At 41.7% G+C, this 27,920-nt stretch overlaps 1 protein-coding gene and 1 non-coding gene across 4 annotated transcripts; both read left to right on the top strand.

Moving 5' to 3' along the window:
• Positions 1–364: 364 nt before the first annotated feature.
• LOC125905437 (U11 spliceosomal RNA) lies at positions 365–499 on the top strand. Its single transcript, XR_007451655.1, has one exon. It is a non-coding gene; the product is annotated as a U11 spliceosomal RNA (small nuclear RNA).
• Positions 396–23,158, top strand: gmeb1 (glucocorticoid modulatory element binding protein 1). Of its 3 annotated transcripts, none has more exons than XM_049602755.1 (10): positions 396–537; positions 5,488–5,680; positions 5,912–5,964; positions 6,103–6,218; positions 10,454–10,557; positions 12,333–12,481; positions 13,685–13,810; positions 13,920–14,057; positions 14,348–14,485; positions 18,063–23,158. In XM_049602755.1, the coding sequence occupies exons 2-10, from the start codon at positions 5,553–5,555 to the stop codon at positions 18,914–18,916; spliced, it is 1,806 nt and encodes a 601-aa protein (XP_049458712.1). In that variant the 5' UTR covers positions 396–537; positions 5,488–5,552; the 3' UTR covers positions 18,917–23,158. The 3 variants fall into 3 exon arrangements, with proteins under 3 accessions (XP_049458712.1, XP_049458714.1, XP_049458713.1); XM_049602757.1 differs by having other exon boundaries at positions 397–537; positions 14,363–14,485; XM_049602756.1 differs by lacking the exon at positions 396–537 and adding an exon at positions 2,219–2,271.
• The last annotated feature ends 4,762 nt before the right edge of the window (positions 23,159–27,920 follow it).

The raw sequence follows: 27,920 nt of genomic DNA, 5'->3' as shown, positions 1-27,920 counted from the left end.
AAGGAGCAGCTGAAATGCCGGTCAAAGCGCTTTTCTAGGAGTTTATTGGTTTCCCCACTTTCCCTGAACGCATCGGCAGCTTGAATTGCGCTCAACAACCAATAAGAGCCAACAACACAAGGCGGATGCTCATCTTTTCTACCCATCATGCTTTGCGACAGTCAAACCTCCACAACCAAATATACTCAATCTTCGAAAATAACTGACCAATGGCGACATAGTTCATATAGCACTTATTAAAGTGTATGATGATTCTGCACTACACCATAAAACAGTCACACATGGAGGCCCATATATTTGCCAAACCTCTGAGTGAGGAACATGTCGCCACTGGTGAGGGCGAGGGATGTTCACGTCCATCGTTAAAAAGGGCTTCTGCCATGCTTGGCACAGGAGGGGTGGGGTTAACCACTCTTCTTGCGGAATCGCCATCAAGAGATTTCGGAAGCATAATTTTTTAACCCAGGGGCTGCTAGTGATCACTCGTCCTGGCGCCCCATCTCCTGCTGTGAAAGAAAACATCAAACCGACCTAAGTGTATGTATTGTGCAGCTAACAAATTGTATTGAAGCAATTTAGATTGTACTTAGAACTAAGGTGGGAGGTGTAGTTCGTAGCTGTATTGAAAATATGAGGACACATCTCAAATTTAATTAATCCAACAACCTAAATGTTACACCGTGCTGCAGGGTGACGCTTATGTATTAATCTTTGGGATTTTTGCAGGAGCTTTGAAGATACAGAACAAGTCTTGCAGATTGTTCTCTGGTAGATCAAGTCTTGGTGACTTTTCAGAATTGTCTATCTCTTTTAAACTTCTGAACCCTGAGCAAATAGGTGCAGTTTCTTTCAAACACGTGAAAAAGGCAGTGAGCAACTTAATGAGCAATGTCCCACAAATTGCAAAGAATTAAGAGATTCAGAAAGTTATTTAAAAAAAAAAAAAAAAAATAGGGAAAAAATAAAAAAGCTAGCACTTTTTCCAGGTCATTAATTTTTTTTTAATGTTTCTTCTTTTTCTTTTTATATTTATTTTATTTTTTTTTATTTCAGTTTACTTTATTTCTATTTTTTTTAACTAATTTTTGTCCTTTTACAAATTTCTTGCAATTTTTGGACCATTTTTTTCTGAGTTGCTCATGGTGTTCTTTCCATGTTTTTGAAAAATATCGAGCCACTTTGCTCAGGTGAACAGGTGACCTCTTTTGAACACCTTGGTCTCTGGACTGATCAAAAGCTCTCTTTCAAACAACATATTGACTCAATAATTAATAAATTCAACTGCAATTTAGTGCAACTGTATCATTCCAAAAATTGCTTTATAACTTTCACACAAGCAAAAGAATTGCTGAACGGTTGTTGCTGCCAATATTGGACTGTGCTGAATACCTGTGAAACTTATCTTCAACCTCTTAATGTCATTTACAATAACCGCTGTAGATTTATGTTAAAGTGTCCCTTCTGAACTCATCACTGCTCAATGTATGAAACTTTGACATTACCACTGGCTCCAGTGCATTTTCATTTTTTAAAACAGTACTTAACACCATATATGGCCTATCTTCATACTCACTTAGACACACTCAGCAACCTTACTTGTTAGTTCCCAAAAATAACAAAGAAATTGGCAGATGCACATTCAGATTTAAAGTTCCCTCTGATTGGAATAATTTGCTCACTGCTCCTCTTTAAAAATCTGTTATTATCCTTTCTAAAAACATCATGTTACTGTGCCTGATGGTTAATGTTAATGTTGGTGGTGGTATATTGATGCTCTGTGTGTCTTGTGGCATATCCATCCCTTTATTATGTGAGGATGTTGTGGGCTTATGGGCATGATGTGGGGGTGTGTTGGTCAATGAGAGCTACGTATGTTTGTGAAGGACCCCTTTGAAAACGAGTCTATTCACTAATAAACTTTATTAAATACCCAGGCTGCTCCAGGTTTCAGTATTCATATGTCAAACAATCCAAACACTACATTACAGTGGACACAAGCAGCTTAGACACAATCCACGAGATCTGACTTAATAACTGAAGCCTATAAAAACCAAAGGTGTCGCCACACGTTAAATACCCTTCACTTTCTAACATATAATAAAGTGACTTTAGTCGCAGTGAGTGAAACTGGCTGCAGATGAGTTTAGTCAGGGTTTACAGGAGCGTGATAACAAGGCGAGCGCTGTTCAGCAGGAAGTCAAGCTTCATCAGCGGAGTGCGCATGCGCCGCAGCTCTGCTCAATCTAGGGCTGCGTTTCTCTCCATAAAACGGTAAGGACAAGCACTTTTTCACTATGTGGGCTGAAATAGACTTGTGTGTAACATACGGGCCGGTGTTAGGACACTAGCGGCAGTTTGAGCCGGGGGGTGCGGGTACATTGCGGATGGGGTTCAGCCAGCCAGGCTCGTACAGAATGGAGGGGCAACGCCGCCGCCGTGCCGTTGTTTGCTGTACGTGCCGCCGCACAGGGAGACGTCATTTTGAGGGGGAGCGGAGAGTTAAAATGCAGAGTTACGAAGGGACGTACGGTTCAGAGACAAGCGGCACGTAACCGTCACACTGTAAATGCAAAGCTTTACCCGTCTCGGACCGTATAGTTGACAACATTGTCCAGTTCGCCACACGTTAAGTTACGCCCTTGCGTTAGCCATAATGGCTACCGCCGAGCCGAGTCTGAGGAGCTGTGTGCATCTCAGCGACGAAAAGCAGTCAGCTGCCCACGGCGGTCGTGATAGCCCACTTAACTTTAACGCACAGGAGTCTGTAATGTGTGACTAAACGGATGGTTTACCTCAAGTGTGGCTGGGAGCGGTCTGCTACACCGCACCGCACTTAGCATCTCCCAAAATCGCGCAAAGCTGCGGTTTCTATGCCTCAATGCGCGGAGTGAAGCTCACTAACGTTACCGTTACATCTCACTGCACTGCCTGACACTTTGTAAAAGTGCGTGTGCATGTGCAGTTTCAATTTGCGTGGATAACTACCCGACAAATCACGGCTTATAGTAATGTACCAGTCATTGTGTTCTCGTGATAACTGCAACCCCTGTGTGCACACCACGAAATAGTTCATTTAAAATAAATAATATTGTATTAACCAAAGTAGTACACAGTCTGTGCTCGCGATATCATATCAATTTGGGGTTGAACCATTTGTAAAATACAAAATGCTCCATGTTTGGTTTAAATTAGCAGATATACAGTCACATCATGTGAGACTGATATTTAGCAATTCATGAATTTTAACATAATCATGTTGTACAAGTGGTTAACTTTCTCAGCAACATTAAAATGACAAATTGCTAAATGAAGTTTGTTTTTCTTCATGGTAGGGAGAGTGAATCAGCTGACAACCGCCCTAACTTTCAATTAGGCAGCCCCTCCATGATCTCGCAGCAAAAAAAACCCCTTGCATTTGCGCCAATTTTGTCAAAAATTGCGATGAAAATTGCGGCCTTTTTATGTGATTTTTTTTTTTTTTTTTTGCGGGAAATTGCGGTAAATGACAAAAATTGTGGCTAATGACTAAAGGATAAAAAAAGTGTTTTTTTTAATTGCTTCCTCCAAAAAAATAAGTCATGCAATCACTTGCTATAACAATCATACTGAATATTACAAAAATAGCTGCAAATGTTTTTTATAGTTCTCTTCTTTAGTTTTATTTAATTAGTTTCAAAGCATGGATTCCAATAATGTTGCAAAAAATCCTGAATGAATATTGTAGCTCTCAAACCAGACAATGTGACTGTAAAACAACATGTAAGCTACATCTTCTGTAAACCTAACAACATTAGTCATTCAACACATATTGTATGCATTTAAACACAGCAAATTCTTATGTCAGTACAGAGCGTTTCTTCATACTGCAATGTCATTAGCACATCTGATGACGTTGCATGCACGACGACTTCCGGTCGGCTGGAAAATGCGGAAAAATCGCAGGACTTTTTTAAAAATTGCAAGCCCCTGCAATATTTGCGGACTTTCATTGAATTTGCATTAATTATTGCGATTGCAAGATCGCGATTTTCTGGAGGGACTGATTAATAGCCCAGGCTATTATTTGAAATCAACAGGCCTACATTTGGGACAGGCCTTTAGTTCCTTTCACACAAAACTGTTGCTCAGCAAAGATTGGAAAACTCAATCCAGTTGTTTATTTGAATTGGTATGAATGTTACTTATTAAAAAAAATGAGGCTACTGATAATGTATGTTATGAGTCACTGATTTGATCTAGCTCCGACAGACATCAGAGAGATTGAGTTACAGCACTCGGGGATTGCAGCACCCAGCATACCGACACAACCCCACTTTACCCTGTTAAAACAATACTCACAACAACTGGATTAATTTTTATGAAAACCCTTTTGATTAATTTGATCTGAGGACCCTTACAGACTAAAGGAATATGAATAAATTACAGGGTAATCAAGGAATGTACACATATTTGAGGCAGCCAACAACCTGGTTTTATACATTGGAAGAACTTCCCGGTGCCTAATTGAGACAGGTTTTTATTTGTCAAAATGTTATACTCGGAGGGACTAGGAGGCTTTTAATTGAAGTTTTACAGTATGTTACAACATGCTATGTCTACACTTGCGTTAAAAAGTTCAGTTAACCATACTGAACAAAAATAAGGGATGCACGATATAGGATTTTTTGTTGATATCCGATATGCTGATATGCACAACTCTTTGACCAATACCGATATTGATATATTCACTTTTCCCCCACCCAATTTAAGTGATCATCAAGTCTCATCTGTAGTTGAATTGACATTATATTATACATCCATACTCTTATCATGATGGCTCACCGGCAGATGGAAACATGAAATACAAATCTTTTTCAGTGTATGTAATATTCATTCATGTGCCAAATAAAAGCCAATATCGGCTGATACCGATGACGTGCTGATACTATCGTGCATCCCGAACAGAAACTTAAAAGAAAAACTTCTGTTTTTTCTCCCATTTTTAGTTAAAGTTAAAGATCTAAGACTTTTTTTCATACACTCAATAGAAGTATTTCTCTCAAATTTTGGTCACAGATTTGATAACATTCGTGTTCATGAGCACTCTCTTTTCAAGACTATCCATCCACCTGACAAACTGATTAAACAGCATCATGACTTCACAGCTGTGCCTTGGCATTGTCAGAATTAAAGGACACTAAAATGTGGAGTCTGATCACACGATATGATGCCACAGATGTCGCACGATTAAATGGAATTTTCAATTCACTTCATAAACCATCTTCAATGTCGTTTCTGTGAATTTGGCAGTACATCCAACTGGCACACGTTGCTGTTTTGCGAATAACTTTGACTTTAAAACTTTCTTGAACTCAGTTCAAAAGTTGCCTTTAATCTCAGTGTCTTGACATTACTAACGTTAACACTATATGAGAGCAAGAGAAATATTTATGGGCTACATATCATCTTTCATGGAATGTTTTTTTATGTATTTGTCTTGTGTTTCAGATGAACAAACTCCTGGATAGCTGTTATATGAAAGCAGCCCCCCTCTGTAGTCTTCTCTGAGTGTGATGGCGACCACTGACGAGGTCACGGTGTCCATGGGGGAGGTGGTAATGGTGAAAGCTGACGGTGAAGGAGACGCTGATGACCCTAATAAGACTCAGGTCATCCTCCAGCTCCAGCCAATAACCCCTGGGTAGGTACTGAACCCAGGCTCTCTGAGACTAGGCTAGGATGTAGTCTCAAACTACAGTTCAGGTCACTTCGGAACAATTCAAGATTCAAGATGATCCGCCATGATTAGGTGTTGATTACAGTAGTAGTAAAGAGTACTGCTCCTGTGTAGATACTGAGATACAAGATAGACAGACAGTGTCCTCTGTACTACGAAGAAGGAATGTGAAAATGCCAACTGTTGTCTTTTCAGAGATGAATCTGCTGAAACAGATGCAGCTGTCATGGCTGTTGAAGCACATCCAGGTAAGAGATTGTCAGAATAATATTTGGACAACTTGAAAGATTTAGTCATGCTCACATTGTGCACATTACGTTACAAAAAGCTTGTTTTCCCTGCTTTCCTCACGTTGAAATGTCATGTGTATCTTTTCACTGTTTTAGAACAAACAGATGGAGATGACGTTGAAATTGGCTGTCCCATAACTTGCGGCGACTGTAAAGCTGTGTTGCTAGTGAAGAAATTCGTGTGCCCAGGAATCAATGTAAAATGTGTGAAGGTTGGTATTCATCATGGTTTTTAAATCTACATTGAAGCAAAATGGCAACCGCAGGGTTTCATAAGGGCTGGGTGATATGGCTTAAAAATTATAGTTAAATTACTGTTGTTTACAGTAATACTCCTTGTTTACTCCTGTACTGTTTTGGCGTTGCTGTTAAACATGAGGATTTAGGTTTATGTTTTTGTTTTGTTTTTTTCAACCTGGGCCCTATTTTCCGATCTACTTCTGTCTAAATGAATGATAGGATGTTCAATATTTGACATTTCTCCAGTATGAAGCTAGGGCTGACCTGCCTGCACCCTGTGAGCGCATGCTATATTAAATAATAGGGCACTCAGACAGCGTCAAACAACGTCAAAATACGTCCACTAAAAGTGCTTTTTTTTTTTTTTTTTAACAGATAGGCTCGGATTGTTAGTATAATTATCCGACGACATAACGGAAAGGAGAAATGAGCGTCTGCGTTTACCTTTAGCTGGATTCAGACATGTTCCTCTGCCTGTTGCTGCTCCCTCTCTCTCCTCGTCCACTCTTCAGTTTCTATGAGTTCTGTGTCCATGTACTCCATGTTCAAATAAATAAAGGCGGTCATCAAATTCAAATGGCTTGTTGGGTTCCAGTTGGTCAAAATCAGGTAAAAATTCAGCCATGACTACTCCAAACAGAGTAACTCCTTGCATTTGTAAGGTCAGTTCAGCGGTAACTTCCTGCAACAACTCAAATCTCACGAGACGTGAGATTTCGGAGCCAGACTTTCACTCTCTGAGTGAGTGCTTTGACTTGCCACAACAAATATGTCCGAATTTTTACCAGATTTTGACCAACTGGATCTGTATGAGCCATTTGAATTTGATGACCACCCGTATTTATTTGAACATGGAGTACACGGACGCAGAGCTCATTGAAACTGAAGAGCGGACGAGGAGAGAGAGGGAGCAGCAACAGGCAGAGGAACATGTCCGAATCCAGCTAAAGGTAAACACAGACGCTCATTTCTCCTTTCCGTTATGTTGTTAGATAATTATACTAACAATCCGAGCCTATCTGTGTGAAAAAATGCACTTTAAGTGGATGTATTTTGATGTTGTTTGACACTGTCTGAGTGCCCTATTATTTAATATAGCGCTCGCTCACGGGCTGCAGGCAGGTCAGCCCTAGCTTCATACTGGAGAAATGTCACATATTGAACATCCTATCATTCATTTAGACAAAAGTAGATCGGAAAATAGGGCCCAGGTTGAAAAAAAACAATAGTTCCCCTTTTAATAGTATTCACATGTTGCACTGGTGCTCCATGGTTGCAAAATGAGACTTAATGGTGGTGCACGCTTCGTCTGCTCACACTATCATCAAACTCATTAAGGTAAACGTTTACTGCAGTGACGTTAAACATGATGATTAATTCACTGAAAGCTGGAAACAAACTAACAGCTCTTCAGTCCATATATTAATAATATTAGCAAGTCACAGTGGTGCTCCATGGTTGCAAAATGTGACTGCATAGTAGCAGTCTGAAGCGCTGCAAATACAAAGACACACGCTTCGCCTGCTGACACACTGCTGCTCAGGGGGAAGTGGTCTGGATGGGCGGAGGAGTGTGCGTGATGTATCATGTTTGTGAATCTTTCTGTGTGTCTGTGAGAGGAAGAGAGCAACAGGAGAGGAAACCGAAACACCATAGCGAATCTCATCTTGATGGCTCACAAAAATGACGTGACAATTTACACTTGATGTTTTTGATATAATCATTTCATATATCCACGTGGAACAAGCTGCAATACATCAAGTATCATCGCTATATGGCCCATCGCTAGGTTTCACCACTGGTCTTCAAAAGCAATTGTGTCACAGGACACATTGACTCAAATATTAAACACTCATAGATGGCAAAAAAGACTGTTACAAATGGTTGTTACTAATCAATACTGTACATAGCTAAATGGCAACTAGGTCATTCAGTAGTCACTCAGCAGAAAATGAACACGTACTTCTTCTGGTGTCCCAGAAAAACAACACTGAGCTGCCTTTTTATTTATTCTCACTGTAAACCTACAAACTTCAAATAGCATTATGCTGATTACAGCTATAAGTGGGCATATGCTTACAGTAGGTGATTAAGTTGAAAGCCCTGAACACTTAAATATGATGAATGTTCTTTTTTAGGACTTAAAGCTTTTTTTTAAAACAAGTTTTTTTACTAATCTTATCAAACATAGTGTTATGAATGAGTTGAGTTAAACAGGTGTTTACTCTTATCAATCACAGCTGGTCAAGCTGAATCCGTAACGAGCAGTTAAGCACAACAAATGTTCTGAACCAAATGAAATATTTAGCACCAGGGCTCGCGAAAGCATTTTGAAACAGCAGTAAGAAATCATTTAGGCAGCTGTCAGCAGTGCAAACAGTACTGTACATTAGACTGTAGCAGCTGAGGAATAAACTAAATCAGTTTGCTCAGCTTTAAAGCTACATTTGGGAAGTTTTAGAAAAAATATTTTCATTTTCGCCTTAACTGTCACTGCACCCACATGGTAGTACACGAGATGGATGGTCTGTGGAAAAATCATGTTCCTCCTTCTCCTTGTAGAGCCTCTAATGGCATTTGCTACCACAAGGTGGAGGAATATGATTATTTTCACAGACTGTCTCGTGTGTTACTGTGTGGATATAGTGACAGTTTTAGCAGATATGACTGAAAGTTAGTCGCAGCTTTAAACAGGTGGACCAAAACATTACCATGCTTCTTTACTCAAGTTTTTCTTGGTCTCAGTTTTAGCAGCCCAGTATCTACTAGTAGTAGCACCTCTATCACCAGCCTCATTGTAAGAAGTGTCATGATTGCATAGAAACAGTAGCATCCTAGTTAAGGACGCATTCACACTGGTGCTATTTGGTGTGCTTTAAACGAACCCTGGTCCGCTTCAATGGATAGTTCGGTTCATTTGGAGTGGTGTGAACGCTCATTTGAACTCTGGTGCGGACCAAACGAGCGAACTCTGGTCCGCTAAAAACTGGCGGTCTCTGTTCACTTGCACAGGAACCCTGGTGTGGTTCGCTTACAGTGGGAAATGCAAACGGACTGTGTAGTGAATCAAAGAGAGGAAGTGACATAGAGTGCGGTGCATTTTGGTGTTTGGTATTTTTGTGGTGACCAGGCCAGCTGAAGGGGATGGATTTATAAAGGAGTTCCCCAGGGAACAATCGCGGATCCTCCACAGTTTCAGCCTGAAGATTCTCTACATGTTTTTTTTCTCTGAGCTAAAAACTTTGACTCTGCTTCAGACTTTATCACATTATGACAATTTCATGGTTGCTTATTTCTACATATATAATTATATTTAAACTCTGATTGTTACCTGTGTTTTCTGTCTTCAGATCCTCCAGCTGCTTCTCACTGACACTCAGTCTGACCTCCAACTGTTAATTTATCTGTTAATTTATCATGTTGATCTGTACGACATCTATTGCACGTCTGTCCATCCTGGAAGAGAGATCCCTCCTCAGTTGCTCTTCCTGAGGTTTCTACTGTTTTTTCCCCCGTTAAAGGGTTTTTTGGGGAGTTTTTCCTTATCCGCTGTGAGGGTCCTAAGGACAGAGGGATGTCGTATGCTGTAAAGTCCTGTGAGGCAAATTGTGATTTGTGATATTGGGCTTTATAAATAAAATTGAATTGAATTGAATTTCCAGATGGGTTTTCCTCTTCCTGGTCAGTGGTGGTTTCGGCAACACCGTCCCCAAATGAGCAGCTGTTGTAACTGCATGATGTTGTCCAGGTGGTTTGGTCCACTTTAAAAAGTGCAGTGTGAAAGTGAACCAAACCAAATGAAGGTGTGCAATTTTTCGGTATTCCCCGCCCAATCGAACCGAGTCCCCAGGACTATCCTGGTGTGAATGTGCCCATAGAGTATGTACATTCACAGAGGTACAACGGCAGATGTGAGTATCTTTGTAATGACCGTAAACACACCAAAAGCATTTGTGTTGGGTTTGGTTTTGGTTGTTTGTGTTTTAGTAAGACTTTGGGCATTGCTGCTGTGACCCAGAAAGCCCAGCAAACGCAACACAATTTGAAAACATAACGTTCAGTATCAGCAAAGCAATATCCGACGTATAAAGTACAGCATGTCATTTTGCTTTTTTTTTTTTTTCTTGTCTGTAATCATCTCTGCTCGACCTCTACATTGCACTCAATGAACTTAATTTGATTTCTTAACTAATACTCTCTCCGTTAGTATGAAGACCAGCTGATCAGCCCGAAGCAGTTTGTGCACATTTCTGGAAAAGCCACTCTGAAAGACTGGAAGAGAGCCATCAGGATGGGTGGAGTCATGCTAAGGTGAGGAGATTTATATTTGGATTAGTCAGCCGGAAGCCATATTTAAATATTCTGAGTGCTGGTTGGTTGCACTACACAGCATTACAATTAATCACAGTCTGCAGGCAAACTCTTACATATTTATTGCCGCTGATGTAACGGGCAGAGATGTGACTCATACGTCTTAAATATCCAAAACGATTGACAAGATAAAAATGTTCCGTGTAGCTGTGAACTAACTAGACGTTATTCCATCACTCGTGAGCTGTAAATGAGATGAGGATAATGACTCTTGGCTTTTCATTAAACCTCCTGTCTCTTTGACTGATGTTTAATATACTGTGTGTGGAGTATTCTGAAAAAAGTATAATATCAGGGATGCATCAAATATTGTAACTGCTGTATATTTTATTAAACAGAATATTATAAAATGGAAATGGAGCTATTAAAGACACTGTGGTGAACTTGTACTTCAGTTGTCCTAATTAGTTTCTCTCAAGTTTTAAAGGGGAACTACACCTATTTTTCAAAATGTATAAATGTTATTCCTCTGGTCTAAGACAGTCCAAAAATGTAAGTACATATGAACAACTTTCCCCCAAATCCAAATATATGCTGTTCACATAATCAGGTTGAAATTAATATATATAAATGCTTGAAGATCCACTCATTACTAAAGTCTCTGTCATTATAAATACTAAAATAATGGTCAAAGTTGTCACAGTGAAATTTAACGTGTGCTTATGAATTCACGCTGTCACCTCATGCATTGAGTAACATTACAAGTTAATGTTCCACCTTAAAAGTTGCCGGCAGTCAGCCCAGTGAATGAAGTTATTGTTTCTCAGACTCCAGCTGCTGTGAGAGGCAGCAAAACAGCTCATGGTCACAAATATTGACTGAGCTTTCCCAGGCCGTGGAAATAACATTTTGCAATTTAGGTGCTGTTCCCTTTTAAAGCTGCACTAATCGCCAGTTTCAAGCATTGCTTGTAGTGATGAACCCGCAGAGAATTATCATCGACTCTGTAGTTCCCTGCAGCTCAGCAAAGCTTAATAACCTAGTTTAGCTCACTGTGGGCCAGAAAACCAAAGCAAACTTCACTGTTATCAAGCTTGATTCTCTCTGCAGCTGGCAGCTGATTTCAGCTAAAAAGCTCTAAAAACCCACTGTACACAGTTAGTGAGGAGCTGGTGAACATAGTGGAACATTTAGCAGCTATAGAGACAGATATCTCCCTCGGGAGTTGGTGGAGACCAAAAACAGAGCTGAAAGGAATCAGGCGGCCAAAACCATGACCCTGTGTTTGTTGGATGGGTTCATAAGCAACTGTTTGCTAATGTTGACCATACAATTTCTCTGTTGCTGCTACTTGTTTAGGTTTATGGTGATGAGATGTGTCTTGTTATCCATGCAGCTTTAAGAATACATATTTTCTTCATTTAGGAATATACAGCACTACTTGCATTTTGGGATGCTTGTGTGCACTATTTATATTCTTTTGTCTACTTTGAGTATTCCTCCTACTCAGGCTATTTGTGTAGCCACGCCCTGCACATTAATCAGCTGCTGCCTTTACAATTATAACATCCAAACAAGCAGAACAAGCATTGTGTTGGAGAAGCACTACACAACCAGCCACAAAATGCACATGCATGAAGTCAGGCAGCTCAGACAGCAATCAAACTTGGGCTGTCAGTTCTAAAGGATGTAGATATTCGGGCAGTGGTGGCCAATCAAATGAAACTCTTCCATTTACTAACTGTGTGATACCCTTTCTAATTTCTGCTCCTCAGAAAAATGATGGATTCAGGTCAGCTCGACTTCTACCAGCACAGCACACTGTGCACCAACACATGTCGCAGCACAAAGTTTGACCTCTTAATCAACAACACACGGTTCCCTCCAGATGGCTCCGGGCTTACCACACCCACATCCTCTCAAGGTGAGAACACACCGGTAAAGTAACAGTGATAAGGAAGATAAAAATATTCTCCATGTACAAGTTGTATGTTTGCTGTTTCACATTCTGTCATGCAAGCATGCGCTGATTCTGTGGCATTATGACTACGACTGGGGACCAGCTGGAGGAAATGCTTCATTGTGTTAGACAGATTTCCTTCCCTGCATGAAATTCTTTTGACACATTGATTACAGTGACCTGCACCCCTGCAGTCTTCCTCGAAGTGTAGCTTTACCTCTAAGCTAGCTTTGTATCACAATACTGTTAACGCCACACAAGCAATGACAACTGACAAGGCGCACTTTTCATGATTGCAGTGTACATACACAGGGGTAAGGAACACGCCAACAGAAAGCTATTTGCATCCAGATTCATGCAAATTTCAAACAGAATTAAAAAGAATTAAATTTTCAGAGCTCTTTAGCTACAGTGTGCTTCACTGCTGCTGTCCTTATGAGTTTAGGAGTGGCTCTTTAATTAAGAGCTGTGTCATAGGTGTGTAGCTGTACTACAGACACCTGTCAGCCAAACAGAAAGGAGTTCTCAATGACCACAGTATAAGCAGGCATCACTGGATGTGGAGACAGAGGCAATAATGTCACAATAATTTATGTTATCGACTTATCGCTCAATGTATGGACATGACCATGATGATTTTGCTGTTCTTGGTATGTCACCAACATTTTAGCCAACATGATGCCAGCATAAACAGCTGGGTAGCGTAGATTTTTCCCCAGTTGAAGTATAAGTTGGGTGCCAGACACAAGAATAAACACAGTCCTACACTGTCATAGAAAAATATTCATTTAAATTAGTTGGAGAATTAGCCTGGATAGCTAGTTTTCACCGCTACGAAACGTAAAGGGAAAAACACAAATTGTTGTTTCATTCCTCAGTTAAACCGCTTTATATTTAACCCCAAAACTCATATCAAATGATTAAGATTAATAATCAAACACAAGATTCCACATACCAATTTCTCCTTTCGACGCTGAAACTTTCATTGTCTCAGTGTTGTAGTCCAAGGTAGCATCGACTGTTCTCAAAGAAGCTCTGATATTCAAGACTTACAATCAGCTGCCAAACATTTGCTGCAAATATACCAAGCAACCACATTCACATGATCTTAGGTCTTCACAGCAGTGCATTACAAGCATAATGCTGGTTCTCCTGTGTGAATTGCAGCTCAGGTGGCTCTGGGTAATGGCGGAACAGCAAGCGAGGACAGAGCCGAGGTTCTGAGCGGGAAGATGGACTGGATTTCGAGCTCACTGGAGGCTGTGGACAAGAAGGAATCGAATGAGATCTCAGGTCACAGAGAGCACACAACCCAACACAGACAGTTCATTTGTAGGTCATACACACATAAACACAGAGCACACCAGTGACTGAGACTTGCGTGTATTGTCTTTGTCCACAGAGGACACACTGAACTTCTGGAAGGGCATTGCTGATGTGGGTTTGCTGGGTGAAGTGGTGACCAACATCAGCACAGAGCTGCTGGAGCTGCTGAACGGCGTGCAGCAGCGCAGGGAGCCAGCAGCCTTGCAGGACACAGGTACGGAACAACGCTAATGTGTACAGGCTGCGGGGAAAGCATCATCCAAACAGGCCATGTGTAGGATTTAAGGCTCACTCGAAGGTGCATGAATGTAAAACAAATGGAAAGAAAGAACAAATTCACCTGCTGTTGGAAGCCGATGGATGAAAGACCAACACCAGAAAGCTTTTAGAAAGGCTGCCGTTGGTTCATGTAACAATAATGACTGATTGTTTACAACAGCTGAATTTGTTCCTCCTTTCTGACTGACCAAGTGACCCTTTGATTGATTGCCGCACTGATCCCAGATTCCTGTCTGGTAGAGGTGGCGGTGCTCAGTAACCTCGCCCAAGTGTTCGGCCTGCTCGACTCGGTCAAGAAGACGGTGGAGAGGAGGAGGCAGCAGACAGATCCCAGCCAGGAGCAAATCCTCAGCACACTCAACAGTGAGTACAGAACAAAAACAAGGTTCCACTTCAGCAGCTGCCACACTGATTCTCTTAACCTCTGTGACTCTGTGGGGACACAGGCATCCTCGGCCCACGTCACTGTCTCTCAGAGGGTGTAGCGGGCTGAATTTTAAAGCCAGAATGAAGACACCAGTATCATATGAAACTAGAGGTCCTGACCAATTGTTACCTAACAAGCTGGCACAGCTTCTTGGGAATGGGGCTAAGTAATGCAAAGTTAGGCAACATTTTGGCAAGGGAAAATTTGACTTAGGGTCCCTTGACCTCTCACTTCAAGATATCAATCAATCAATCAATTTTATTTATAAAGCCCAATATCACAAATCACAATTTGCCTCACAGGGCTTTACAGCATACGACATCCCTCTGTCCTTAGGACCCTCACAGCTGATCAGGAAAAACTCCCCAAAAAACCCTTTAACGGGGAAAAAAAACGGTAGAAACCTCAGGAAGAGCAACTGAGGAGGGATCCCTCTTCCAGGACGGACAGATGTGCAATAGATGTCGTACAGAACAGATCAACATGATAAATTAACAGTAATCCGTATGACACAATGAGACAGAAAGAGAGAGAGAGAGAGAGAGAGAGAAAGAGAGAGAGAGAGATGCAAGACAGACGGTAATGACAGTAGCTTACAACAACATTATTGAAAGATATGAAAGATGAAACAATATTATCGTTATAGTTCTGGCTACTGTGGTACAATATGTTGAAAGTATATATTAAGTAAGTATACATGTGTGACAATAATCATATGTGTATAATAACAGTAGAAGTATGACTAATGACTAATGATGGCAGCAGCAGGAGGAGGCATCTGGCAGGACCACGGCAGCAGCACAACCACACACGTCACGCTGTCCAGGCACCGCTGTGATATGAGTTAACCTGAGAGACAGTGGAGCACAAAGGCTCCGGAGACGAAGCCGAGTTAGTGACATCCAGAATGGCCGATATCTGAATGAAAATTGATTCTATTGTTACCCATGAGTCTCCCTTCTACTGACATACACACTGTGGGCTAGTCTCGTGCAGTTCAGGGCAAAATACATGCAGTTTTTGCCTGTTGTATTTGAATATTTCTGCATACTAGAGTCCCTAAACAGTCTTGGAATTACTTAAATGATATGACTGGAAACCTGGAACTCTCGTGGATTCAATGAGTTCAACTTTATCGGTGTGTGATGACGTTAGCCCCCACAGTCGCCATTTCATTTTTAGTGGGACAAGTTTTGTCAGACGGGCCTCAATGTATAAAATGACCTGTTGTGACCTCTTGGATAATCACAGCCTCATGAGACTTTACAACCACAAACTAGAGACCTCGGGTGTTCGGACACTTGGTGGCTGTCATAGGTAGAACAGAAACACAATGGTTTTTTTTACATATTTATAACTAGAAAAACAGGAGATTATTATATGACTGATTTTCATTTTACTTTTTACAGGAAAACACCAGCATCAGTGTTTATCAGGGTGTTCAATCAGGGTGTCCGCGGGGTCTTAAAAAGTATTAAAAGTTGATAAATCAAATGTCGGAAAATTAAGGCCCTTTAAAAGTATTAAAAAGTCTTAATCATGATTTTATTAAGTATAAAATTTTCTTGGCATTCAAGCTTTGACAAAAAGTATCCATGAATATATAATTTGTTTTCCTCCTCGTGACTATTACAAACAACAATGTGTAGGTAGGCATACTCGGACTGCCACTCAGGGCCGTGCATGTACCTGTGTGACATCACGCGACGGCGCACCTCCAGGCGCCAAATAGAGGAACAAAAAACAATAAAAAAATCCTTCTCATCTTGTCTGAGTACTGTTGTATGTTTGTGCTCCATAGATTTAATAGCAAACTACAACTGTTTAGTAAGTTAAAGATGCGTTGCTGCTAATGACAGCTTGAAGTGGTGATGAGGTCTTCAGGTTTTTTGGAAGGTCTTAAAAAAGTCTTTAAAAGGTATTGAAATTAACCTCAGGATTCCTGCATATACCCTGTCAATTGACCCACTGTGTTTATGTTCTTGTTCAGTCATAGATGTGTAGTAAATCTATAAGGTGCTCATTTTGTAGATGAAATCTGCATTTTAGCCATGCTAGCAGCGTGACTCAAGGGACGGCAGTGTCAGTGTGCCAGTCCACCGCTTTAATTCAGATTAAACTACAACTACAGAATGGATTACCGGACTTTTTGTACAGGCATTCATGGTCCCACAGGAGGATGAATTTTATCATCTCCTGACTTTTTCTCTCCAGTGCCACCATGAGGTGAACAAACTGATCTGTTTACCAGCCTGGATTATTCTTTTTTCTTTGCCACTTGGAATAAAAATGATTAAGAGGAAAAATCCACTAAACATAGATGTTTCACCTCTGATGGTCCGGCACTCATCAACACTTTGCTGCCACCACCTCCTGTCAACACTAATGAGACTAATGAATATTAATCACAGATATAAGGTGAGAGTCGTGTTCCATATTAGGTCCTTTTCCTTGGTGAGTAAATGGTGCCAAACTGTTAAATATCACGGCCTCTGAAGCAGGAAATGAAGATGATAACATTTAAGTACAAATTAAATTAATAGAAGCATTTCAGATGCTTCTTGTTGTGGAACTAAAAAATCTGGTGCATTGCCTTGGATTGGCAGGAAACTAATAAACCCTTTGAAACCTGGATCGACATCAATTTTTTTCTGCTGCGTTAAGATGCATCTCACAAACATTTAAACCTTTGAAACCTGAGTAAATGGTTTGATTTCTTTGGAAAAATGGGAACAAAGGCAATGAGCAATTTAGCAAGAAACAATCCTGCAAAATCTCACAAACTCCAAGTTAGTCTAAATTATCCAAAAATTGCTGGTAGTTGAGCTACATTCATATTTGCATTGTAATTCAAGTGGTTAAATTACCTTTTTTCCATTGTTTTGCGTCATTGACGACTGAAACTACAAACAATTTGAAGCCATAAAAGGAAAGGAATTTATATTTGTTTTTTATTTCTATTTTACCACCGCATCTCTACTGTAAATGAACTCCCTGTGACCACACGTATTGATTATTATAATTTATAAACAAATATTAGGGAAGTTGTTGCATGCTATTTTAGAAGTTACCTTGCTAATGCAGTAATTCAGCTGAAGTAATTAGTAGATTGCAAAGCTGTGCTTCCAAAGCGGCTTCTCCAACACTGTTCAAAAAGCAAATGACCTGAAAAGACTCTTAAAAGTATGAAAAATGTTAAGATGCAGATCTCTTGGAACTTAATTATAGGACACAAGCCCAAAGCAGTGGCTGTGTGCGGCGACTGCAAAGCCTGGTGTTTGTGTGAGTTTGTTATTTTTAAATTCACATTGTTTAAAAATTAAATATGAAAAAGGACAGATGAGATTTTAAATAAGTCAGTGGTGTATATAGTTTTTAGATTGGACTTGACATTTGTTGCCATCTCAAATAAATATTAATATTAAATATCAACATTAGGCTGTGCAAAAAGAAAAACTGAGAAAAAACTGTAGAACAAAATAACTCCAGTTCTGTGTTGTGTGTTCTGTGCAGACCTGGAGGTTCAGTTGGAAGAACACAGGAAGCAGCAGCAGGTTCGAGCTCTCTTTTCCTGCCCGCAGCCTGCCAAAAACAAAACTCCCACCAAGCGCCAGACCAAGCGGCCTCGTCTCCAGAGGCCCGCCTCCACCACCACCCTCCTGACCTCCCCCATCAACCAGCAGGCCACCCTGCAGCCCCAGCAGTTCACTGTTCTTTCCCCCATCTCGTTGTCCTCTGTGGGTCAGCCATTCACGGTGGCAGGCCTGCCCATCGCCTCCCTGGCCCAATCCTCCAACACAGTTACCCTGCTGCCCGCAGGCTCGCAGGTCTTCACCCGCTACATGGTGACTGGAGACGGAAAGGCAGACACCATCACCTTGCACCCGTCCTCTGGCCTCACGCTGGTGGGCACCACCACCATGCAAGACTCCAGCCAGTTGGGCACGGTGGTGAGCCCCGTAGAGCTGCTGCACCTGAGCCAGCAGGCTGGCGGCGCAGAGGTGGTGCCCATAGAAGGCCAGGTGGTGGACGGCACTATGGTGGTGCAGCAGGAGGTAATGCAGGGCGAGGTGGAGGCCGGCCAGGAGCACACGGTCATCGAGATCAACCCAGCTCCGATGGAGCAGGCGGTGGGAGTGATGGAGCTGCAGCTGACCGGGGAGTCGGGCAGAGATGGTGCTACCATGATGGTCCAGAGCGGGATGGAGGTGACGATGGCTGCAGCGGAGGAGGAGACGCAGTGCCAAATGCAGGAGGCACAGACTGAAGAGGTTCAGGGGCTGCAGCTGGATGCCAGCGGACAGTTGTCAGGTGTACAGATAGTGGTTATAGGAGAACATACTCAGGAAGAAAACAAGGTCAAATGAGACAAACCTCCTATTTTATCCAGCAGAGCAGGTATGGACTCGTACGATCACAGACTTGTGAAACTGTAAATACACAGAATTTCCAAATCCACAAATTGCCTTGGCCTAAGACCAAGCTCTAGGGAGTAGCCATTTTTCCTTTTTTGGTGTGTGTACATGCTCCTCTCAACTTGTTGATTTTTTTATTGAAACAAAGAGGCATCACAACAAAGAATATACTGTGTGCTTCTGTTTGATTTGTATTTAAAGTGTGATTCCAGTTCATTACAATTGGTGGGTCAGATATTTGTAGTTTTGGCCATCATTTCTGTTGGGAATAATAACACTGTGCCCGTCGAGTTAAATACTGAGAGGTGAGAATGTGTCAGTATCTGAGTCAGTCAGACAGACTTTTAACAAGTCTGCGGGTTAGCCAGACCTAAGGGAAGTGAAAACATCTGTTGTGTGATCACAGTCTTCCTGTGCAAAGCTGAATTATTACCACCATTTTGGGTGTGCTCACTTTACAGTTACATCTCCAAATAAAAGGGGCAAATCAGTTTCCCAAAACGTGGGCTTCCTATCCATACCTGAACGTCTGAACCAGGAGGAAACAATATGATTTGGCAAAAAGAGCTGAATAATAAATATTTAACTTTTCAAGCTTTTTTTGCAACGATGACCTTGAAACTCAAGGACACTGACTTTGAGCTTAAAAATGTCAGTCATCACCTATTTAGCTCAGTCTGCTTAAATCTGCAGATGTTGTGCTCATATTGCCAACTAGCTGAAAACACATTCAGAGTTTGAGAGTATAAACGACGTAAACAAACATGAAGTCTGACCTTCTTTTTGCTCAAAATAGTGGTTCAGTAGATAGTTGTCAATACAACATTCATCTGTAGTGCAGAAACATTGAGAACGCCTGGTTAAATCAATCTGTCTGAACTGTTGTCAGTCTGACTCATAGAAATAGAATGAATAGAAAGGACTTTGAACTACCTGAACTTGAAATTGAAACTGAACTGTAATTGTTAGTTGTCATGGTGACAACATGCACACATCAGCAGGGCCGTAAAGTGTCACACTCGCTGGTTGGACTGCAGTTTTGGCCGACTGCTGCCTTTTAATTGATCAAAGGAATCAGGGCTGGGTATTGTTTAAAAATGACAATACCAGCACCAATAATGGTACCTGTAATGTGATACAGATCCCAGTAGAGTACTTCAGTAGATACAGTTTTTTTTCTGCTAAATCCAATACCCATCGTGAATTGGAAGAACTCATTTGCATAAAGCGCCACCAGATGCCACAAGCATGCAGTGACGCCATACTTTTAAATGTTTTGGTGCATCTTAGCACGCTGAACTGCCATCTCCATCAAAGACACACGACTTCACCACACCACAGACTGTATGGACTGTAGCTGTTACGGTCATGGACCAATCACATGTTGCAGTAAATTGAAGAATGCTCCCAGTGATTGGCTGCCAACACAACCATACAAATAGTCATTTTTTTCTGTATCTAGGTACACAAACAACTGAATGCAGGTACTGGTTTATTTTAGTCGATACTTTAAAGGTATCTAGTAGCAATACCCAGCCCTAAAAGGTATTCATTCATTCATTCAAACCTTTATATAATCAATTGAGGGAGACCCCTAATTTTCAATGATGTCGAGCATGAACTCAGACATTAAAACAATCATATCAGTTAAAACAGAAATGAAATCATCAAAGCAACAACAATAACTATAAATGAGCGGTAAAAGTAGAGCTACAGGGTGATAACTATGCTAAGGTGTAGATGTATAATTAAAAGCATGCACACTCAATTAAAACAAGATCAGAAATAAGGCACTTAAACAGCCGTAAGTGTAGCAGAGTGTCCAAGTTCTAAGTCTTTTGCAGATTATTCCACGTATAAGGTGCACTGTAAGAGAATGACCTAGTTCTGATTAAGGGAATGTGAAGCAACCTATTCTGTGAACGAGGACCAACAGTATGTGATGACAGAGTTAAGACTGATGAAATATAGGGTGGAAGCATCTGTATCATAGCTTTATAAATGAACAAATGCTTTTCCTGCCTCACAGCCAACCTTTCGGTAAAGGTGTCAGTGGTGGGTGCTGTAAGGATCACCTGTTAAGAACCTTAGGGCTGAGTGGCAGACAACATCCAGTGATTTCAGTGTAGAGGCAGCAGCTTTTCCGTGTATAACATCCCCATAATCCAAAACAGACAAAAATACAGATTCTACAATTCTCTTCCTGTGTACAAAAGGAAAACAGAATGAATATTGAAAGATCCAGTGTGAGAAGCCTTGGTGAACAGCATCCATTTGGTTACATCTGAGTGAAGTACTAACTTAGGATATGTAACTGAAGTTGAAGCAAATCAAAAGACGATTGTAGACGTTCACTGGCTGATTGAGCAGATGTAATATAATATAAGCAATATAAAACTGTGTCATCCACATACAGATGAAATTTACATGATTTGGGGGGAGGGGTGGGTTAATATCATTTATGTAAATTGAAAACAATATTGGCCCTAACACTGAGCCCTGTGGAACACCTTTAGTAATATTACAACTGGAATGGACATCATCCATCTTTACACATTGTAGTCTGTCAGAGAGGTAGTTTTCAAACCTTAGGCAGCTGAATCAAAACCAATACGGGACATTTTGCTATCCAAGGCTCGTGTAATATCATTTAGAACCCAGGAGGTTGGAGATATGTCACTGTGCAAAGGACTAAAACCAGACTGTACTGACATCTTTGTACAGGGAGTAGATGTATTTATAACTGGCAGTGTTCGGAGGTAACATGTTAGTTTTGAAATTCAAGTAATCAGTTATTTAGTTGCCATTAATTCCACATTCTTGAAATGTGATGTAACATCACTGTAGTTGCCTTCAAAGAAGAAGTGAGCGCCACTGCTCAGCGTAAACTGAGAGGCAGAGACACAGCGGGGATTTATTTTGTTTCTGTCGAGTTTGAATGAAGTGTGTTTTACGATGGGTTAACAAGGGGATTAAGCGAAAGTCTTAGCTCGGTGAAAGAGAGAAACTTGGATTGGTATTTTGCTTATTTTTTAGACATGTATAAAGGTAGTGAAGTCCCTGCTTTGGGGTGGGGACGCTAAAGTATTCTACTTTTCTCTGTAGGAAACGTTGTAATGTGAATCCAGCAATCCTCTCCTTCCAAGGCAATGGATGTGGTGCACAAAAGCTTGTTTGGCCGTGACTGCAAAACCTCACCTTGGTGCGTTCATGTCTTGCCACAAGTAGGTTTGTGTATACAGAATGTATACGTTATTGAAGAGACGTCACTGTTATCTCAAATCTCAGCTATGACCTTGGTCCATTCAGTGTCATCAAACCCAACAGAAGCAATGGCCAAAACTACAAAAACACCCGAATTGTAATCATCTGGAATTATCCTTGAAGCCTCCATGAGCAACCCGAGGACAAGATAATGCACTGTAATGTAACTGTAAAGTCTACATGCAGGGCTTTAATGGTGCTGATGTTTTTGTCAGTTCACATCCTCTGACACTGACTCAGCAGCGGCAGGCTGCAAGTCACGGCCTCCCGCTGCTGATCAGACTTGTTACCAGTAACAGTGTTGGTGTCACTCGAGGCAGGGATGAATTTTGCACTGTCTGTGTGTGGTAGTATCGCATCCAAGCTGTATTGTTTTTGCACTGTGTGACGTCCTTGTGGGACAACAGGAAGATGTTTGCAACGATGCCTGCTCTGTAAGCATTTCTTTAGAATTTGGCCACAGCGTGTGGCAGAGTGTTTCTTATGTGCATAGTTAAACGGAAACAGACTGAACTCCTCTCACTGGAACTGCATTGCTTATGCACTTATTCTCTCAGTGGTTTCTTACTGCCTGATTTTATCCACAAACTCCATTTATTTTCTTTATTGTGATCACCTATGGCTTTATCTCAGTATGATAGATAGTGTGAGCTACTGGGCTGATTGTTTAAGTGGATATACAAAGACATATATATACTTAATGTCAAACTTGGTATGCCTGTATTTTACACTTGTAGGTTCATATTTATTAGTTTCCAAACTCTGTTTAAGGTGCAAACATGGATTAATTTATGCTCTTGGCTGTAGCTCACATCATCAAAGACATGTTCAAGACGTGTGCATTTCCAATAATTTAATTTAACAATGAGGGTATTTGCATACTGACTTTGTAATGTGTTTTAATATCAGATTAAAACAGAAAAATAACAATTGTGAGTGGTCGTGTCAGTGTTTCACCACCAGAGGGCGCTGTGTGCTCACTCCACCACGGGCTGAAACTGGAGATGAGGGTTACAGCTGCAATAATAGATGGTAGAAATAGTCTGCTGTAATCTCTGACTTCTCCATGTGTCAGGCTTATTGCAGTGTACGGTGTAATCTGCACCGTCACGGATGCTGTCCGTGATGGGCAGGCCTCTCTCGAGGCTGAGCCGTGCTGACAGGGCACCAGGGCTCACTGGTTATTACATTTCCCTCTTCTTGTAGCCCCTAATAGTCCCAGACAGGCTGCATGAGGGGAGAGGCATGAGGGTTTGGGTTATACAAGCACAAAAACAGGCGCATACATAAACCGGAGGACTGAAATAGACACCAGGATGAACTGATTGTAGGTGTGTTGAGTACCAAAGGGAAACATCAGCAGCTGAATGTAAAGCCGCTGGGGGCCAGGTGAGGGCTGAGAGGTTGAAAAACTGAACCGCAGGGGTCATTGTGTGGTGTAGGAGGAGTGGGATATGCTGTCCAAGTAAATTACACAGACGTTCTGTAAGCACCAGATTGTGTTTCCTCACATGTCGTGCACAGGACAAAGAGAACAGGAGCAGCAGAAGCATCAGTTACATGTCGGAAATGTCTGAGAGACTCCTGAGGGGTTGTAAGGCTGTTAAAAGAGAGGCCAATGCGGCTGACATTTTGTCAGTATCACCTCAGATATAGCATGTTAAGCTGAGAATAGATACACCAGCGTGACATCTTGTAGTCAGTGGATCTCACAGGAAGGACTGCTTGGAGCTCTATCTATAGCATCGCAGGAGGGAAACAGACTCATAAATTCTGTCATCATACTCCAGCAGATTAAACACATGTGCTTGAAGTGACAAAAAAATCAGCTTTTTTTTAGGTTCATTTACATCAATTTGCATATTTAGTCTACACATGCTGACTGTAAGATACCCTGCTAATGAACTGGGACTGTTGTTGTTGAACCCATCATCACAAGGTCCTTAAAGCAACACCTACCTTTTTTTTTTTTTTTTGCAGTTTCCTTCAGACCATGATCAGCGTGAGATTGTTCCCCTTCACTATAGTCTACATATTTTCCAATGTGGTGCCATACAGCTGCACTCTGTGTCTTGCGGCTGTCATGTGAGGTTGTTCTGTAGTTTCTGGTGTCTCTGCTGCCTCACTTGGGTCGCAAGTTGCAACTGTTGCTGTAGTTTAAAGATCCAGTGTGTAGAAGTGGCGTCTAGCGGTAAAATTGCTGAACTGAAATCTCTCCTGTGTGCCAAGCATGTAGAAGAACAACACACAAAAACACAAATGGCCCTGTCTAGAGCCAGAGTCTGATTTGTCTGTTTGGGTGACTGTAGAAATAACATGGTGGAATCCATGGAAGAGGACCCACTCTGTACGTCAACATAAACATCTCATTCTAAAGGCCCTGACACACCAAGCTGACGGTTGGCCGTCGACCAAAGTCGGGCCATCAATGAGCGTCTGTCGCCCTAGTTTTTGCGGTGTGTCCCACACCGTCGGCACTTCGGCCGATTGAGCACGTTGAATCAGCGGCGGAGCTTGTCGGTGAGAGAGATCACTCTGATTGGCTGTTCAGGTTTTATTTCCTTGCCCCTGTAGCAAGTGAATCTGCCCGTAGTGAAACCGGGGCTAACTGGTGCTTCCTCCTCAGGCTCCACTTCACTCAGCTGCCCGACAGGCCCGCTGCTTCTTCCCACTTTAACCTGAATAACAAACCGGAGCTAGCTGTGAGGCTAGTGGAGTGTTTGCCACAGCATGACCGGAGGGAAGCACAGCCAGTTAGCCTCCGCTAGTCTCTGAGCTAGCCCCGGCTCTCCATTTGGATCCAACTGGAGCACCGAGCCCTGGTTTGTTATTCAGGTTGAAGTGGAAAGAAGCAGCTGGTTTGTCGGGCAGCTGAGTGAAGTGGAGCCTGCGGAGGAAACACCGAGACCGGGCTGACAGGATGTACCACTCTCTTACTCCACTCTCTCACGCAGGCGCAGAACGTATGTACTACTTGGCCGTCGGATGTAGTCCGTGTAGTGTGTTCAAATGCAACTGACACAGAGCGATGTGAGGCGACGTAGACGACGCAACAGTTGGTTTTTGTCACCGCTAGTTTTTTGATGTCGGTTTGGTGTGTCCGCACCTTAAGGTAACAAATCACGAGAATTCTTAGTTTCAAGTCCCTAGTGTAGTGGTTAGAGCACTCCTCTTCCATGTGGAAGGTTCGAGGGTTTGAATCTTGCTGGGGTCAACGGCAGCAAAGGCAGGCAGTGGCAAGGTGTTTCCACCACTGAATCAAACGGGATCAGATTCCTTAATGAGGCTTCAGGATTAGAAGTAACTCCGGAATCTGAGCCAAGTCCTCAATGAGGGCGTGTCTCAAACCCGTTGTAGACAGGAGGTTGCAGACGTGAGAACGGATTCATACACTAATAAAAAATATCTATGAATATTATATACCATTTCTGACAATAGATGCACCTAAATGTTACACGATGGACATGTAAGGCAGCTGCTTTTACACATCGTTAGCGATGGTCTTCTTTGGCCTTTACTTATTGTGTAGAACCCAAAATACTCCATGTGGTGATCATCTGAGTGATCACAACAGTTTTGCTCACAATTGTCCTCCTTCTTTTTTATTTATTAATTTAGTTGACTGATAGGTCTAGATGGTTTGTTGCATTTATATACTGTACCTTTTGAATTGGAACAGATCATTTCAAGTTCAAATTATGAATAGAAAGTGACAGCCTTACCACCTTCAGCATTATGCAGTAATTGCCCGGACCTGTGATGTAAGATCAAGGCCTTTGAACATCAAGTCTGTATTTTTCATGTGCTTTTTTAAAACCTGTCAACTGAAAGAAATCATTGATTCCATGATTCACACACACACACACACACACACACACACACACACACAAAAAGGCCTTTTCTCCATATCCAAAGTAGAAACTATCAAATGCTTTAATTAGCAGAATTCCATAACAAAGTATTAGATATATTATTGATTTGAATGGATGATACAGCTAACGTGTTGGCAAAAATCCAGCATCCAGCAGACACAGACCAACATTAGCATTAATTTGCAGGCGCATATCTGGCCAGCTAACAAATGGAAGTCCAACATTTACTCTCCTTTTATCTCTGTTTTCATCTCCAGCAAGAGAAAAATGTCTCCAGCTGGTAAATGCTCTGCTACATTCACCAGCTAGTTGCTAACTGTGCCTCTGTCCACCACTTAGTGCCAACCCCTCAGCGTGTGATAGCAATGCACAGAGCACCCGTCAGCGTCTTTATGTGAGGCACATTGTACCTCATGGTTAATATTGTGAAACATGCTTAGCTTTAGGTGACAAAACTACTCGGTTAGGCTGGGAAAAGATCATGCTTTAGGTTAAAATCATGGATGTATAAAGAGAACTGGATACAGCACTGTAGGCTGGGCCCTGTTTATTCCTGTGAAAGTTTCTCGGTGACACATAAAGCCAAAGAAGTTCAATTTCCGTGTGTAAGAATTACCCTGTTCTTCCATCCTGCCTCTGCATCACTGGGCCCATAAGCAAGTCATTTCGCAGGGTAATACATCTGTTCTTTGAGCTAAATGCTAAATGTACACACCATAGCAATGTTGATGCTAATGTAAATTAAATATCATTGGGTTTTTGACAGTGGTCAGCTGAAACACAGGTGTCACCTTCGCATTTAGCATTTTTCACTATTTCTTAGCATTTTATAGATGACACAAAACTAATTTAAACTATAGAAAACAAAAACTGTGGACTACAACCTAGACCTTCTTTATTTAGAGTGAGGGAGTCACTCTTTAAAGTTTAACTACTCAGGATTTAAACCTTTCTCATCAGTCTTAAGCACCAATTATAGAGAGGCAGTGATGGCTGGAGCTGCTGGCGATAGATTTTCCAGACCATGTGCACCTCTACTTCTTATTCGTAGCAGTATACAGTTTACTGATGTAACATTACACAATGTCTGGGTAAAAATGTAGACGGCACTTCTTCACTGCCTCTTGGGGTTGCCACATCCCAAGGTTGCCAGCTGCAGCTGGAGGGCAGGGTGAGGCAGGTGTCAGTGGAATTTGAAGAGTAAAAACCTTTGCCACTGTCGAGTAGAAAAACAGGTCTAAAGCCCTGCTGGTGGCCCCAAGAGGGTGAAATGTTCCTTACGCCTTGCAGTTAAATATATACTGCAGATTTTTCCATTCCCAGAGCCTCACCTGTAGTGGACCTAACAGTAAATGACAATGGTTAATTACTGTTAATTACAGCTTGGTTTTAGTTTTGTAGTTTTGAGCATTATTTCTATTTTGCTTATCCTGCTGGGGGTCGCGGTGGGCTGGAGCCTATCCCAGCTGACATTGGGTGAGAGGCGAGGTACACCCTGGACAGGTCACCAGACTATCACAGGGCTGACACATAGACAGACAGACAATCAGTCACACCCACGGACAACTTACAGTCACCAGTTAACCTGATGTGCATGTTTGGATTGTGGGAGGAAGTCAGAGTTCTCGGAGATAACCCACGCTGACACGGGGAGAACATGCAAACTCCACACAGAAGAGCCCCCCCCACCCACGCTGGGTTTGAACAACAAACCCACTGACAGTGGGGCAACAATGCTAACCACTGCACCACCATGCTGCCCATTATTTCTATTTGACATGATGAAATTGTACGCATCAAAACAATTTGAGTTTTCAGAA

The sequence above is a fragment of the Epinephelus fuscoguttatus genome, linkage group LG17 (assembly GCF_011397635.1).
Source record: "Epinephelus fuscoguttatus linkage group LG17, E.fuscoguttatus.final_Chr_v1".
In the NCBI taxonomy this organism is placed as follows: domain Eukaryota; kingdom Metazoa; phylum Chordata; class Actinopteri; order Perciformes; family Serranidae; genus Epinephelus; species Epinephelus fuscoguttatus.
Note: the sequence above shows the minus strand (reverse complement) of the source record. Positions and strands in the feature narration are given on the sequence as shown.